The 17477-nt window shown below is 40.2% G+C and overlaps 1 protein-coding gene across 8 annotated transcripts in view; it reads right to left on the reverse strand.

The window, feature by feature from the left end:
* Window positions 1–14982: 14982 nt before the first annotated feature.
* LOC104101890 (structural maintenance of chromosomes flexible hinge domain-containing protein GMI1) overlaps window positions 14983–17477 on the reverse strand; it is a 30234-nt gene continuing 27739 nt past the window's right edge. For 7 of the 8 annotated variants that reach the window (XM_009609431.4, XM_009609437.4, XM_009609433.4 and 4 more), the window contains 4 exons: window positions 16588–16795; window positions 16306–16497; window positions 15814–16128; window positions 14983–15605 (listed from right to left, as the gene is read on the reverse strand). In XM_009609431.4, the coding sequence (XP_009607726.1) occupies window positions 15341–15605; window positions 15814–16128; window positions 16306–16497; window positions 16588–16795 (980 nt within the window). In that variant the 3' untranslated portion in view covers window positions 14983–15340. Of the gene's footprint in view, window positions 15606–15813; window positions 16129–16256; window positions 16498–16587; window positions 16796–17477 lie in introns of those variants that run through there. The other variant, XM_070197246.1, reaches the window with a different exon arrangement.

Raw genomic sequence — 17477 nt, forward strand, 5'->3', positions numbered from 1 at the left:
GTGCATTGCCAACGCATAGTTCTTACCCTGCCTCGTCTGCCCAGGTTTCTACATGCAGTTCCTCGGGTTATCAGGAGCAGCAGATCCATCAGAGGAGGGGTTGTCTCAAGTGCGGGGACTTGAGTCATCTCAAGAGGGACTATCCTAGACTATTAAGTGGGATTCCACAGCAGAGTTCTCGACCGATGATACAGGCACCAACAGTTGCACCGCCCACGCAGCTAGCTCGGAGTGAGGCTCAAGCAGTTATGGGTTGCCCTAGAGGGGAAGGCCGATCAAGCGACAGTCAGACCTGATTCTATGTTGTTCCTGCCAGGCCAGAGACCGGTGCTTCAGATGCAGTAGTCACAGGTATTGTTTCAGTGTGCCACAAAGATTATTCCACATTATTTAACTCTGGTTCTATTTATTCCTATGTGTCATCTGACTTTGCTCATTATTTGGATATGTCACGTGAGTCCTTACTTTCACTTGTTCATGTATCTATGCCGATGGAGGATACTATTATTGTGGACCGTGTGTATGGGTCGTGTGTGGTGACTATTGGGTGATTGGAGACTAAAGTTGATCTCTTATTGCTTAGTATGGTAGATTTTGATGTGATTTTGGGTATGGATTGGTTGTCTCTGTATCATGCTATTCTAGATTGTGACGCTAAAACCGTGATGTTGGCGATGTCGGGGTTGCCGATGATCGAGTGGACAGATTCTCTATATTATGTTCCCAACATAATTATTTCATATTTGAAGGCCCAACAGATGGTTGGGATGGGATGTTTGTCATATTTGACCTTTGTCAGAGATGTTGCTGCTGATACTCCTACTTTTAATTTTGTTCCGGTAGTACGAGACTTTTCGGATGTATTTCCTTTAGATCTACCGGGTATGCCACCCGACAGGGATATTGACTTGGTGCCGAGCACTTAGCCCATTTCTATTCCTCCGTATCATATGGCACCTATAGAGTTAAAGGAATTGAAAGAGTAACTTTAGAAACTTCTTGATAAGGGATTTATTCAGCCTAGTGTGTCGCCTTGGGGCACACCAGTTCACTTAGTGAAGAAGAAGGATTGTAGTACGCGGATGTGCATCAACTATAGGCAGATGAACAAAGTTACAATCAAGAACAAGTATCATTTGACGCGCATTGATGATTTATTTGACCAGCTTTAGAGAGCAAGAATATTCTCTAAGATTGATTTGAGGTCTGGGTATCACCAGTTGAAGATTCGGGATTCAGATATTCTAAAGACAACATTCAAGACCCGCTATAGTCACTATGAGTTTCTTGTGATGTCTTTTGGGCTGACCAACGCCCCAACAATATTTATGCATCTGGCGAACAATGTATTTTATCCATATCTTGATTCTTTTGTCATAGTATTTGTTGATAATATCCTGGTATATTCCCGTAGCCAGGAGGAGCATGTACAACGTTTGAGGATTGTATTACAGAGGTTGATGGAGGAGAAACTTTATGCCAAATTCTCCATGTGTGAGTTTTAGCTCAGTTCAATGGTGTTTTTAGGGCACGTGGTGTCCAGTGAGGGGATCAAGGTAGACCCAAAGAAGATAGAGGCAGTTAAGAGTTGGCCCCAACCGTCTTCAGCTATGGAGATTCGGAGTTTTCTCAGCTTGGTTGGTTATTATCACCTTTTTGTAGAGGGTTTCTCATCCATTGCAGCGCCTTTGGCCAGATTGACCCAAAAGGGTGCTCCATTCAGGTGGTCGGATGCATGTGAGGAGAGCTTTCAGAAGCTCAAGACTGCATTGGCTACAACACCAGTTCTAGTTTTGCCTTCAGCGTCAGGTTCATATACAGTGTATTATGATGCTTCTCATATTGGTATTGGGTGTGTCTTGATGCATAAGGGTAGAGTAATTTCTTATGTGTTGTGCCAGTTGAATCCTCATAAGAAGAACTATCCTGTTCATGATTTGGAATTGGCAGTCATCGTTCATGCATTAAAGATTTGGAGGCATTATTTGTACGGTTTGTCTTGTGAAGTATTTACCGATCATCGAAGTCTACAATACTTGTTCAAATAAAAGGATCTAAATTTGAGACAACGCAGATGGTTGGAGCTGCTAAAGGACTATAATATTACTATTTTGTATCATCGTGGGAAGGCTAATGTTATGTCCGATGCCTTGAGTTGAAAGGCGGTGAGTATGGGTAGCCTTGCATTTATTCCTATTAGTGAGAGACCACTTGCATCAAATGTTCAGGCCTTAGCCAATCAGCTCGTGAGATTGGATGTTTCGAAGCCCAGTCGAGTTCTAGCTTGTGTGGTTTCTCGATATTCCTTATATGATCACATGAGAGAGCGCCAATATGATTATCCCCATTTGCTTGTCCTTAAGGACACAGTTCAACACGGTGATGCCAAAGATGTTACTGTTGGAGATGATGGGGTGTTGAGGATGCAGGGTCGGATCTGTGTATCCAATGTAGATAGGCTGCATGAGTTGATTCTTGAGGAGGCCTACAGTTCGCAGTATTCCATTTATCCGGGTGCCGAAAAGATGTATTAGGACTTGAGACAGCACTATTGGATGAAGAAAGCTATAGTGAGGTTTGTAGCTAGGTGCCTAAATTGTCAGCAGGTGAAGTACGAGCATCAGAGACCGAGCGAATTGCTTCAGAGGCTTGAGATTCCAGAGTGGAAATGAGAGCGTATCACCATAGACTTCGTATTTAGGCTCCCACGGACTTCGAAGAAGTTTGATGCTATTTGGGTGAATGTGGATTGGTTGACCAAATCCGCGCATTTCATGCCAGTTGGGACTACTTATTCTTTGGAGAGGTTGGCTGAGATCTACATCCACGAGATTGTTCATCTTCACGGTGTACCAGTGTCCATCATTTTAGATCGGGGCACACAGTTTACATCACAGTTTTGGAGAGTAGTGCAATGAGATTTAGGCACACAGGTTCAGTTGAGTCAACATTTCACCCTCAAACGAACGAACAGTCCGAGCTCACTATTTAGATATTAGAGGATATGCTACGCATTTGTGTCATAGATTTCGTGGGTTCATGAGATCAGTTTCTGCCGCTTGCAGAGTTTGCCTACAACAACAACTACCAATCGATCATTTTATATGGCTTCGTATGAGGCTTTGTATGGGAGCCGGTGGCGGTCTCCGGTGGGTTAGTTTGAGCCGGGTGAATCTAGGCTATTGGGTAATGACTTAGTTCAGGATGCTTTGGACAAGGTCAAGTTGATTCAGGATCGGCTTCGCACGACACAATCCAGAAAAAAGATTTACGCCGATCGGAAGGTTTGTGATGTTGCTTACATGGCGAGGGAGAATGTATTACTCAGAGTTTCGTCTATGAAGGGTGTGATGAGGTTTGGGAAGAAGAGCAAGTTGAGCCCTCGGTATATTGGGCCTTTTGAGGTACTTGAGAGGATTAGAGAGGTGGCTTATAAACTTGCATTGCCGCCTAGTCTATTGAGTGTGCATCCAGTATTTCATGTTTCCATACTCAGGAAGTATGTTGGTGATCCGTTTCATGTTTTGGACTTCAACACAATTCAGTTAGATGGTGATTTGACTTATGATGTAGAGCCGTTGGCCATTTTGGATCGGCAGGTTTGAAAGTTGAGGTCAAAGAGCATAGCTTCAGTGAAAGTGTAGTGGATAGGATAACCAGTCAGGGAGGCTACTTGGGAGACTGAGCGGGAGATACGGAGCAGATATCCATACCTATTTGAGACTCTGGGTATAATTCTAGACTCGTTCGAGGACGAACATTTATTTAAGAGGGGGAGAATGTAACGACCCGATCGGTTGTTTTGAATATTATAGACCCGTTCTCCCATTTACTGCTTATACTATGTATAATTATTGTTATGTGACTTGTCAGGATAGTTAATTTGGTTTCAAGGAGGTTTCAGAATGAGTTGGGACACTTAGTTTCAAGGTTGGAAACTTAAGTTGAAAGAGTTGACTGGATGTTAACTTATGTGTAAATGACTTCATAATAGATTTTTGATGATTCCAATAGCTCTGTTTGGTGATTTTGGACTTAGGAATATGTCCGGATAGTGATTCGAAGGTCCGTAGTTGAATTTGGCTTGAAACGGCGAAAGTTGGAAAATTAGAAGTTTGACCGAGAGTTGACTTTGTGGTTATCGGACTCGGATTTTGGATCCGTAAAATTTAATAGGTACGTGATGTCATTTATGACTTGTGTGCAAAATTTGAGTTCAATCGGACTTGATTTGATAGGTTTCAGCATCGAATGTAGAAGTTGGAATATCTTAGTTTTTATTAGGCTTGAATTGGGGTATGATTCATGGTTTTAGCATTGTTTGATGTGATTTGAGGCCTATACTAAATCCGTATCGTGTTTTAGGACTTGTTTATATGTTTGGTTGAGGTCCCGGGGGCCTTGGATGGATTCCAGATGGTTAACAGATCAAAAATTTGACTTGAAGAATTGCTAGAATTTTCCCTACTGGTGGGATCGCACCTCTGAATGTTTTGATCGCAAGTGCGATGCTGTAGATGCAGCTGGCTAGGTGCATAAGCGTAATTGGGGCTGGCCTGCGGTACGTTGCAGGTGCAAGGAAACTTCCGCATCTACGAGCCCGTAGGTGTGAGCAAGGCTCCGAAATGCGGAAAAAATGGAAGCTGAGTTGGCTTCGCAAAAGCGAAGGAATTTGCTCAGGTGCGACTTCACAGAAGCAGAGTCTAGTCCGCAGAAGCGAAGGCAATGTCCTTCATGGGAAACCACAGAAACAGAGAATTTTTTCGCGCCCACGAAGCTGCAGAAACGGCTGAGTTGGTCGCAGGTGCGAAGCGCCCTGGACAGAATATATTCGAAGGGGTTGCGGCATTTTGGAAGTTTGGACGATATAAGCTCGGTTGGGGGCGATGTTTGAGAGGGGATTCACGAGAATTCTTGAGGTAAGTCACTTGTGATCATTTTTGTTCAATAATATTGAATTATCATTGAATTTTCCCATTAGTTTATGTGATTTTGAGGCGTAATTTGAGAATTTTGGCATTTGGATTTAAAAATAAGAATTGGGGATTTGAGTGACGCGTTGATATCAAAATTTAATAAATTTTGTATGGCTGGACTCATGGTTGAATGTGCATTCGTATTTTATAATTTTTGTCGAATTTCGAGACGTGGACCCTATAATTGACTTTTTCATTAATTTTTTGACTGTTGTTAAGAATTTAGATTTTTTCATATGGAATTGATTCCTATAACTCGTGTTGATTGTATTGAATTGTTTATAACTATATTCGAGGCGTTCAGAGGCCGGTTCGCGAGGCAAGGGCATGCTAGCGGAGTCATTCAATTTGCTTGAAGTAAGTATCTTGTTTAAACTCGGTTAAGGCACTAGTTGCCTGAATTGTTATGATAGCTACGTGCTATTGGGTGCGCATAGGAGTGGGAATGAACCCATGTGCAGGCAGCTAGATTTATTTATTCATGTTCGGGTTATGCCCGGGCTCTTATGAGCCGAGGACTTACTGCTAAGCTTTAAACTATGATGTTCCCCTATTTGTAACATTTGTTGTGAACCTTTTGAGCCATGTTTGAGGCTACATAAAGGTTTAATCCCTGAACGATGATAACACACTTTGCATATGCCTATACTTTAGCATATCGTTTATACCATTCGAGGAGCATGCAAATCGTATTTCATTCATCATATACATGCATACTTGCTTAATTGCTCTTGTATGATATGTTCGGACTAGAGGCATGCGACTATGGCGGGCGGATTATGTTATTGGCATGTGAGTTGCCCGTGCAGCACGTGAGTTATTCGTGCGGTTCCATATATTGATACTATTGGAACGTGAGTTGTCTGTACGGCACGTGAGTTATCTGTGCGGATCCATATGTTTATATTATTGGCACGTGAGTTGTACGTGTGGACCCATTTTGATATCATTGACATGTGAGTTGTCTGTGTCGCATATGAGTTGTCCGTGTAGAGTGTGGAAATTGCATTCCTTCGGTCAATTATTTGATTTAAATGTTTTTCCTTCCTCTACATGTATATTATTTGAGCAGGGTATTTGACGAATTGTGCACATACACCTACGGTTATTCTTTTCACGAAATTTGAGAAGTTGGTTGTAAATATTGCTTCGTGTTGATTTATAAAGGCAGAACCACATCGCAATGACTAGTATCACCAATAATTTAAGCTTCACTTACCATGCTTTATTTATTTACGATACTTATTAAGTTAGTTGTATTCATACTATACTCTGTACTTCATGTGCAGACCATGGTACTCCCGAATACGGTGGTTGCTGATTTTGGGAACTTTATCAGTTCGGAGATTCTCGAGGTAGCTACTTTGGTATCTGCAGACCTTGACTCTCCTCCTTTATCTTTTAGTATTTCAGACCATGTTTTTATATAGATGCTCATGTACTCAGTGAAAACCGGATTTTTGGGAATGTTGCATTTAGTCACGGTATTTTGTATCAGTCATTATGGGATTTTTCTTTTAAAACTTATTTTATTATGTTTTCAAATTTAAAGAATTGCGTGATTTATTGTGGTTGTCGGCTTGCCTAGTATTGAGATAGGCGCCATCACGACATGTGAAATTTTGGGTTGTGACAGTTTTTTGCTGAGATGTTATCTTTCTTATTATTGAAAATGTTGTGGTTTCTTGCTAGCTAGATGTGCTAGAAGCAAAAAGGAAGGATGTTTTCCCAGGGGATAATATTGTTAAAGGATATCTTCCTTAGCTTGTTCCAGGTTGTTGGCCAAAGCTGTGCTGAGAAGATGGGATCAATTGCTGGATTTAAGTAGTTCTCGTGGCTAATATTTCATGCCAGAATTGGGTTGCATTGGGGCGTTCAAAGAAGATGTGGTCACTTATTTTCAGGCATTGTTGAGCAAAAAAAACATTGAAGGTTGCAATTAACCCCAATTTTGTGCAAGAAAGCTCTAGTGGGCAGCTTATCTTGAGCAAGCAGCCAGATGAAGTTTTTTATTTTGTTAGGAACTTTTAACTTCCAAATCCAATTGAAGTTACCTTCCTCCTCTTTCAACAGATTCTCATTATTGTTGCTAAGGAAGGTATATGATGATTTGGTGGTGAAAGACCCGTTTGGAGTCAACCCCCATATTAGCCCGTCTTCCTTGGCAGAGTTAGTGGGGATGAAGGTTGATTTGATCAAGTTAGTAATGTTCTCAGGGATGTCTATGAAGATGGATGAGGTATCCAGTTCCCAGAATTGTAGATAGTGTCCACTTTGGTAGCCATATCATTTGGGGTTAATGGACCCCATGTCCCTAATTGATGGCTGGTTTGGAATCCAGGCATCATTGATGCAGCTCGCCATGTTTCTCTTGTGGACAACCCATCTACTGGCCTTGTTACATGTATCCTAACCTTTGAGAATACATTGCCAGGTTGGAGATTTGAGCTTCCTGGGGGTATGGTTCCAGTTACAGTTCTGAGAGATTAGGACTCTAGCCCATAAATTGGAAGTGTTATGGAAAATACTCCAGGCCAGCCCAGCATGGGAGGTTTTATTCTTGTACTCAACTTTCTGAAAACCCAGCCCCCCATGTGACTCATGCCTAGTGTCTTTGTCCTAGCTAACTAGGTGCGCTTTTTTCTTGCTTGGAGTGGTGCCCCAGATAAAATTCCTCTGAATTCTATAAATTTGGTTTGTAGTCTTAGTGGGCAATTTAATGTATTACATAACATGACTTGGGATACTGCTGAGGGAGGCTTTGACAAGGATGATTCTTCTAGTCATATTTAGATAATTTATTTTTCAGCCAGCTAGTTTGGATTGCATATTGTCTAGTATGAATCGGAAGTCACTACTGGTGGGTCTCCTATGAAACATGGGGAATCCTAGGTACTTCCCAAAGGATGTAGTAGCTTAGATTGAAAGGGTATTTGTAAGGCATTCCATTGTGTCAAGCTTTGTGTTAGAGGAGAAGAGAACCCTGAACTTGGTGAGATTGATTTTTTTACCAGAATTCTTATTGAAAGACTGCATGATAGAGTAGATTGTGTTGCAGTTTCTAATGTTTGCTTTTGAAAATAATGTAAAGTCATCTGCAAAGAAGAAATGAGAAATTTTTGGGCCAGACCTATTGATACTTATAGGGAGCCATTGTTTTTCCTGGACAACTTTATCAATTGACTTGGAGAGCCTCTCCATGCACAGAATGTACAGGTAATGGGAGATTGGCCCCCCCTGCCTGATACCCCTAGAAGGCTTGAAGGTGTCAGTTTTGCCACCATTCACTAGGATGAAGATGTTTGATGAGCTAATGCATGATAAGATTAACTTAGTTAGCCCAGGAGGTAAGTTGAAGGCATGCAGTGTGTCCCTAATGAAGGACCACTCTAGCATACCATAGGCTTTCTCTAAGTCAATTTTGAGAATCATATGAGCCTAGTTCCCTTTCATTTTCACAAAATGGGTGATGTATCCTTGGATAATTATGGCATTGTCTGAGGCCATTCTATTAGATGGAAAATAGCCTGGCTAGGGCCAATTATAGCAGGGAGAAGGGGCTTGATCCTATTGACAATGATCTTAGTGATGGTCTTGTAGATAGTGTCACAAAGCCCTGTAGGTCTAAAGTTTTTGAGCATAGTGGCTTGGGGACATTTGGAGATGAGACAAAGGAGAGTTTGGTTCATGGTCTCATCCATAAAGTGTGTGTCAAAACATAACTTGCAGAAGTCAACTACTGAATTCCCCACAATGCTCTAGTACCTTTGGTAAAATAATGAGTGAAGCCCATCAAGGCCAGGAGCCTTAAAATGTTTAAAGGAGAAGATGACTATTTTGATTTCTCTATCCTCTAGGGGCATATCCACGTTGTTTCTTTGATAGTATAAGAGCATATGGGTCATATCCAGATGACTGGTAGTGAAAATGGGTGCTTGGGTGTGGGAGGAAGTGTAGAGGCTCCTAAAGAAGTGAATTATAGAGGCCTTAATGTCCCCTTAGTCATAGAGCCAGTTTTCACTATCCTCTTTGAGGGACATGATCATGTTCCTTATTCTTCTATTGAGGGTGGAGGTGTGGAAAAATCTAGTGTTGCTATCACCATCAGTTAACCAACTGACCCTTGACTTGAGTTTTCCAAAGTATTCCTCAATCTTGAGAATAGAGTCAAGTTCTCTGGTCAGGTCACTTTCCAGATTCAGCAGGTAATTGTTGAACTGGTAATTAGGTGATTTTTGGATTCCAGTAATCCTGGCCAGGATCCTTCTCATTTTGTGGAAGATGTTACCAAATGTATGTCTGTTCCACTAGGTCACAAGGTTTTGAAGGTGTTTGTTGATTGGATTAAGGGGAGTTATTGGTGAAGGCCTCATTGATGATACTAGGGAAGGAGGGGTGGCTAGTCCACATTGATTCAAACTTGAAGGGCCAGTAAGAATTATTGAAAGAATTCCCCTTTTAGCATTATTTGAATAGGACAGTGATCTGAGTGGGTCCTAGGGAGATGGTTATCACTAGCCTCAAGGTACTAAGAAATCCATCAGTCGCTAGAAAAGCACCTATCTATCCTTTCTAAGATTAGACTACTCCTATTTTTGTATCTTTTATTAGTCCAGGTGTACTTACTGCCTCTGTAACCTAAGTCAACTAGTTTGCATTCATTGAGGCAGTTCCAAAAGAGGTTGCTACGACTTGAGTTAATAGGGTTACCCCCAAACTTATCCCTAGATGTTAAGGCTTCATTGAAGTCTCCACCTACAAACCAATTCCTAATATTGCTTTTAGAGATAGTAACATGACTATTTCATAGCAATTTCCTATCAGCTAATATGTTGTTAGCATAAATGGATAAAAATAACCAATGAGTATGGGATGTGAGTACCTTCACCATGGCATGGATACCATGGGGGGGGGGAGGGTTAGTAGATACCTCATCAATAGTGACACAATCCTCTTTCCACATCGTAGCAATTCTACCAGACAACCATACTTCCAGAGACTGGATAAGCAATCGAAGTGCAGCTCCTCCGTCAGTTTCTTATGGTCAGCCATCTTAGTTTCTAACAGGACCAGCAGTGCTGGCTTGTGAAGCTGCACCATGTCAAGGAAGTGTCTCCTGAACTCTGCATTGTTTCCACTCCTATCGTTCCATATGATGTAGTTCATCAGGGGTGGTTGACGGTTGGGGGACTGATTTCTGTGAGACTTCTCTATCCCCTGAGGAGACCTCACTGATTTCTTTTGGTTAATTTCCTTCATGCTTAGTACTGGGGTCAGATTGAGGAGTGGTTTGGTCATACCTTGGCTGTGGTGAGAGACCAAGCTCAGACCACACTTGGTCAAAGCCCTGGGACACAACAGCACAAGCACCTCACTGCTCTCCACACTGAACTCGATTTCTCTGACTGAGTCTAGTATGAGAGAGTTTGTGCATAGAGGGCCATAGGTTGTTCCCTCCATTTCTGGCGGGCTTTTCCTTTTTAGAATCTCTAGGGCTTTGTTGATCTCCCTTGTAATGTTTTCCAGTGGTGGCAATTGGTTCTTCTCTATTGGAGCAGAAGGTGATGGAGTTTGATGGGATTGGGGCTCGATAGTCACAAACACTGGAGACATTGATGGGTCCTCCGTTCCCGAGTCTGGGAAGAAGGGGATTAATTGGAATGATTGGGAGATGAGGATGTTGATCATTGGTGAAAGTAGATTGGATTGCATGTTGTCGTTTCTTGTCATTGCCTGCCACATGTTTAGGCCAAAGGCTGCCAAGGCCCTGTTTAGGGCCTCCGCCGTTACCCTTTCCAGATGCGTAGGGTTTTGAACAATCAAAGTTACTGGTTGAATTCCCAGAGTGAAATTATAGGCTAGTCCTTGTCCTTGAAGCGCCACTTCTAGCCACGATGCTGGTGAGTGGTCCGGTGACAGTGGAAGAGACGTCACAATGGTGGGTGGCTAATGGGTTTTTTTTTTGTTTTTCCTCTTTGGGTAAGGGTGTGGGTTATGTTAACGGCCGGCACATAATGGCGTCGTTTGGTGTCAAATCTTGATCAGTGAAAAGGTCATTGGTTATTACATCTAGAAAATTGGATTTGGAATTAATGTGGTATGTGTTGGAGTGGACGGAAGATGTCATGTCACCTGAGGTTGGGTGGATTCTCAGGTGAGGCACTTGAGTGTTCATGGAGTGTGGTGAGTTTTCCCCATTATAGTACTCTGCTAGGAGGGGAGTAAGGGGCACATAAGTATTTGGGCAGGGATAATTATTTGGGTTGGGTGGTTCCAATTGGGTTTGGACCCCATTGGTTGATTGGGTAGTATCGTGGTGGCCCAAGGCCACATCCCTAGCTGGGTATAGGTTTGTGGTTGGGCTATTGATAGGGGCCTCTTGATAGGCATCATTAATGGACCCAACTGATTTTTCGATATCAGCTCCATCACGCCCCGTTCCCGCCTTACGTTTGGCATTATGCTTGGACTAGGGCCTCGTGTGTTGGGTTACTAGGGAGTGGGGGTGTGTGAGTTTGTTTATTCATAGGGGAAATGGCGTGTTGTAATTTTTGGACTGCATATTACTGGACTTTGAATTATATTGAAAAGCTTTGGTTTCCAGAAACTTACTAGAGTTTGCATCGAACATCTTTACCTGGATCTTTTATGTTTATTGTGCATGATGTTGATCACTTTCATTTTCGTTATTCCTTCCCTTCATAGGTTGTTGGCTTGATTTCTTTCGTCTAGGGAAAGTGAATGTCTTCCATCCATCGTCCTCGCCCTCTTTGGTGTGTATTCCCGAATTTTCAGGGGCTTCTTGTGATAGTGAATGTTGAAATTTTTTGAATTTATAATTTTTTATTGTGTGGCTAATTCTTCCACACGTTGTACATAACGTACCTTCACGTTCATAAATCACTACTTGCTTGTGATCACCTATGATTACTGATATTTCCACTGGAGTTTCAAGCGGTACTTGGATACACATTCGTGCATACCTTCCTCTCAATAAGGAAGATGTGCATGAGTTGATTTTGAGTAGTTTACCAAGTTTTCTATCAACTATTCCCAGTATTTTTTTATCATAGAATTTTGTTGGTAGTTGGGTTAGGCGAATCCATATGGATGTGGAAGATAGTGTAGCTTCTTGTGGGACGAATTTTGGTTCCCATTTGCGTACTGATAGAAAATTCTTAGAGACGAACCATGGCCCTAGGTGTTGTGTAAGCCATATTTTCCTCTAGACCAAATTTGACAATGAAGAAGTCCCATCTTAATTCAATCAAGATTAACTGTTCAGATAATTTTCATAGGTCAATCAGTTTAGATCGAAGGTAATGGTAATGCATTCTACGACCAAAGACCTTTATGATTACTGATAAGCACCATGGTTGATATAGGCGTTTCTTGTCTTCTTACGAGAGGGCGATTGAGCCTTCAATACTTTTTTCTTTACCATCTTTGATGATTTGGGGGGAATCCTCATCGTAATACTCTGTTAGGATTACTGCCTGCTTGTGGAGTAACATTTCCTTATAGGAATGTGTTATTATTTCTTCCACATCCATTTGGTTATTCTTGTCCGGTGGTATAATTGGCGGGGTAGTGATTGTGTCCATGTAAGTATTCTTAGAGAGAGGGAAGAGTTTCTATTTCTAAAAGTAGGTATCCTACTTTAAAGCGACGGGTTACACGTGTACATTTTCAAATACATGCTTATATATATAGAGAAAAAATATTGAATTTTTTAGGAGTAGCGCTCTAAAGTAAGATATAGTGTTGGCTCACAATAATTTAAGGTAAAAATTTACTCACAATCACAAATAAGTATTACTAAATTCAAGTGAAAAATATGATTTAGCGATGATGATATATTGTGCATTCATTAGATTGATGTAAACATCGAATTTAGGTAAAAGTAAAAAAATTATATTAATTATTATTCTCGGCTAACGTTTACAAATTATATATTTAGGTAAATAAAAATTATTTCGAGGGTAAATTTAGATGTTATGGCGTAATTTTCATAAATTATAATATTGCATATTAATTCATTAAATTGATCATACATTAATCATTGATTCGAATTCATGTTTCTACATATTCAACTTTCAATGTTGCCCCCCACCCCCACCACCACCACACACACTAGGACGAGATATAAGCTTTACAATCCTAATAAGCGTAAAACAAATGTAGTAACTATTAATCATATGGGCATCCAAATAAGGATAGAAATAATAGTGGAATAAATTAAATATTGCTAGACACTCTCTTCTGTAATAACTTAGTTATAATAACTCTAGAAGGTCTTATTTGTCCGTAAACTATGCAAAATAGTTCAAAAGCAAGATATATGTGAGAGGTTAGGAAGACAATTGAATCGTCTCAAGATGACATCACGAGCAAGAAATTTAATTGAAAAATTAAAGATAGAAAAGAATATCATCAATCGTCACACAACCATGATAAGATGATTGTGTAACAAAGCCCTTCCTCTATTAAGGCTCGCGAGCGAGTTAAGTGATACATCTGGCGAGCGTCGATAAAGGACGCAAGCAATGCTGGAGCTAGGGTATTGATATATATTCCATCAAGTGAAAAGGAGGCAGAGGCAGACTAGTAAGAAGGGTAAGAACCTTCCGTTGGTTACGTCCTTATTGTGTCAGTTCTTCCATAGTTAGATATGGAGATAAATGTATATAAAGATCTAGTATATCTTTCAATCGATAAATAGATCTATTGAGAAATGGATATTGATCTGGTTTCAAAATGTATGAACAAAGATCCCTAAATATCCATTTGTAAAAATAGATGAATAGATAGGGCGAAACAAGCTGAAGGAAGATCGCATTAGCGCCTCTTATTTCACTAAAGCAAGAAGAGAGAGTACTTTGAAGACCAGCATTAAGGTTTCAACAAAAACCGGACAAAAAAAAATTATTATGCTCACGCAGCCATGACTCTTTATTAGGTTTGAGTTGTAAGGATGTTTATTAGGTGGGTTTTGAGAAAGAAAAGGAAGAGGCTTTATAGGAAAGGAAAGTTGTGGAGAATTTTTTTTTTTTTTTCAAAACAAGGGGTACCATTGTTTGACCATTGAAATAAGGGTGGGGGAGACTAAGGTGTAAAAAAATTAAAAAGGAGGTAAGTTTAATTTTCAATTTAACACATTGTTATTACTAGTGCTAAACAGTAAGACTAGAGACTAACCATTTATCGTATATAAGGGCAAATATAAATATATCTTAGATCATTTCACATAATTTAGGACAAATTTGATAATTTTAGTAATACGTTTTACCATTGTTTTGATAATAGATAATAGTAGTACATAAATAACAAATACTCCCTATTTTCCTAAAAACATTAATTTTTCATCGACCATCATATTCTAACATTATATCTATTGAATGTACAATATTAGCACTAAACAAGGATTTATGGTGAAATGTAAGTACTCTTTCATCATTAATCAGAGGTCTCGTGTTTGAGCTTTGGGTATGTATTCGCCTCCGACATCGAATTCGAATTTAATCAGACCCCAATGTAAAAACCAAACGCCGCAAGGAAAACAAAAGAAAATGTACCATCCGGTGGAAAACCAGAAAAGAAAAAAAGATAAAGTACAATACTTGCCAAACCTTGCAAAATTCACCAGTTAAGTTGACTAAAAACTGCACAAGAACGATCAAAGAAAAACATCTTGACAAAGTTGGGCTAACACAATTCATCCCAGATTATATCATCTGGCCAATTTCCTTTATTTATTCATCCCTCTTTCTCAAGTGTCTCGAAAATTTCTTTGGTAAAGAAAAATAAGCAACATACGCCTTAATCAGTCCGCTAAACCAAAAAAATATGCACATTTTAAATATTTCCATTCTCTTTAGCTCTAGAGCTTTCACCAACCCTTTGGAACAAGTTCAGTAAGAAAGCTCTTTTCACACGAAAGAAAAACCACACTAGAGCGTTGAGAGGCTTAATACCTGAATGTCAATACTTTTCTCAACACTCATGATTGACAAGGTACGATATTTTATCTTTTTCCCGAATTAGTAATATATAACTGTATATTAAATGTTTTACAAGGCTAAAAGGGTAAACAGTTATTCGTACATAAAAGCAAATCCGAAAAAGGAACCAGAACTATACTGGGGCTATACAATAAGAGATGCTGCATTGCACACTGCTGTAATTCACTTGTGAAATTCCTATGTACAATAAACTACCCTGTATTTCTCACTAAAAGATGCCATGGAAGCAAACCAAAAATATTATCCAGAAAGGGAAGTCTCCAACATAAATAAACATAAGAGGCTGTGTTTCAAGTAATTACATCTATAGGCCTCAGAACTCGGAAGAAGCAAAACCCAGCATCAAGGAGTAGCACTGCTGATAAACATGTCAGAGCTGTACATTCCAGGTGGAGATCCCAACACTTCTATCTGCTTTTTATACTCGAGCTTTTTGGCCAACTTCCTCGTGTACTTTTCTCTACGCCTATTCTCTTCCTTTATCTGATCTTGCATTTGACTTAGCTCCAGCTTCTTTTCTTCAAGTTGCTTCAATATCTCCACTCTGTCAGAAGAGAGGGGCAACTGGTTTTCCGGAAAGATGACTGGAAATAGAATGTATGGTTCCCTGAACAAAATAAAGGCAGACATTAATCAATAAGGCCAATGATGTCATAATCAACATGGCCCATGATGTCATGCAGATTCACTTCACCATTACAAGAAACAAATAAATGACAGAGAAGTAGGAAAAGGCAAGTCATTGGTTATAAAGAGAAAAATAGCATGACTAGAATGAAGCAACTATCAAACACTGATAGAATAGTCTAACATACCCGAATCCAACAGATACAACTCCATTCCCTCTCATCATTCCACCATCCAAGGAAACCGCACCATCTTCTATGCAGGAGCTTGCCATGTAAAGGTGCTCCCTAGACTCGTATACCTGAAGCTCACCAAGCAGGCGATAAAATAATGTCTCACGAAGACCATGACCTGAAGCAGTTCTCAACTGCAAATGCTCTGCAGGAGGGAATATCATATTAACCGCATACCCCAAAAAGCCTGGGGGAGTTTCTCCGTTGGATAAAGTAGGGAGCGGAAGAGCAAGTTCTCCTAGGAGATCACTGCTGACTCGTGTATATGGTCTGAAAAGAATCAAGAAATTTACACATTCTATGTTCAGATAGAATTTTTTACTGAAGCGAGAAACCTACAACCAGAACTATCAAAAACAGATGAGTATAAGGTAAACCAGAGAAAGAAAGGTTTTTACCTTATATCCTCAAGGCATATAACCAAATATCGACAAGAAAAGTTTTTACCTTATATCCTCAAGGCATATAACCAAATATCGACCGTTGATGGAAATTCCAAGCTTAGCTGCTAATATGTCAAGAGGACTGGCGCAATTCACATTTCCATCCATTTGATACTTTTCAAGAGCTCTGGCAGCTGCACGGGATTTGCATACTACAGCAAGCATTTGATCTTCTCCTAGATATGCTGAAAACATACTAAGACAAGAAAACGCACTCAGTTACATCCACACGTCCAAGAATGTTTTATACTGCAATCATATAAAAGAAAAGCACGCCAATACCAACCTGCTAAGCTTATGGGTCTGAACCTCTCCAATCAGTGCAACCACACCAAGTATGTCATTAGCATATTGAAGATATAGCTGTTCCGATATTGGTGATCTGAGGAGCTTGTGGACAACAGCAGCTGCAGTGTCAGCCTTTCCTTCAATCCTCTCAACAACCATGTTTCTATTGTAGCCCAAGTCGTGAAAAGAATCAGGACTGATGTTTGCTGCATCCATAAGCATTTCATGTCACAATTTCTAAGATGCATTTAATATGTCTAAAAAGAAGGCAAGGCACTCCGTTTCTAATTAGGTGATCACTCTACTACAAATAAGCACCAATCTTTTCCTATTTAACAGACTGTTAAATGTAGGATTATTTATGGCACCACGACCTAAGTTGCTCGGACACGGGTGCGGATCTAAGGTCGGATCCTTTGAAATGTAAATTCTAAGATTCGGGGATACGGATCCTAGTACGGATCCGGGTGCGGGGATTCGGCTAAAACTAATTCAAAATAAAAAAAATTTTAAAAAAATATCTCTAAATTATGAAAATTTTTATGGGATACTTACGTATAGCAGTGTGGATTTCTTTTTTATTCTCAAGTTGTAAACAAGTAAAGGATTGATTTCCTAAATAAGTTATGTTATTTTTTTCAAATTTACGCTTGTTTTGGTTCTGATTTCGAGAATCAAATTGTATTTTGTCTCGAATTTTTCTGTCCGTCGTGGTCAAAGTACCCAAAATTGTTTGACCAGATCCGGTACGGATCCCATACCCACACCCATACTAGTGTCGTGTCGACACGGGTGCAGCACCTAAACTGCCGTGTCGGAGCAACTTAGACCACAACAAGAAAGATGAGGAGAAGTTCTGGGAGAAAGCACAGGACTAGGAACAGAAAA

This window comes from Nicotiana tomentosiformis, chromosome 3 (assembly GCF_000390325.3).
Source record: "Nicotiana tomentosiformis chromosome 3, ASM39032v3, whole genome shotgun sequence".
NCBI lineage: Eukaryota > Viridiplantae > Streptophyta > Magnoliopsida > Solanales > Solanaceae > Nicotiana > Nicotiana tomentosiformis.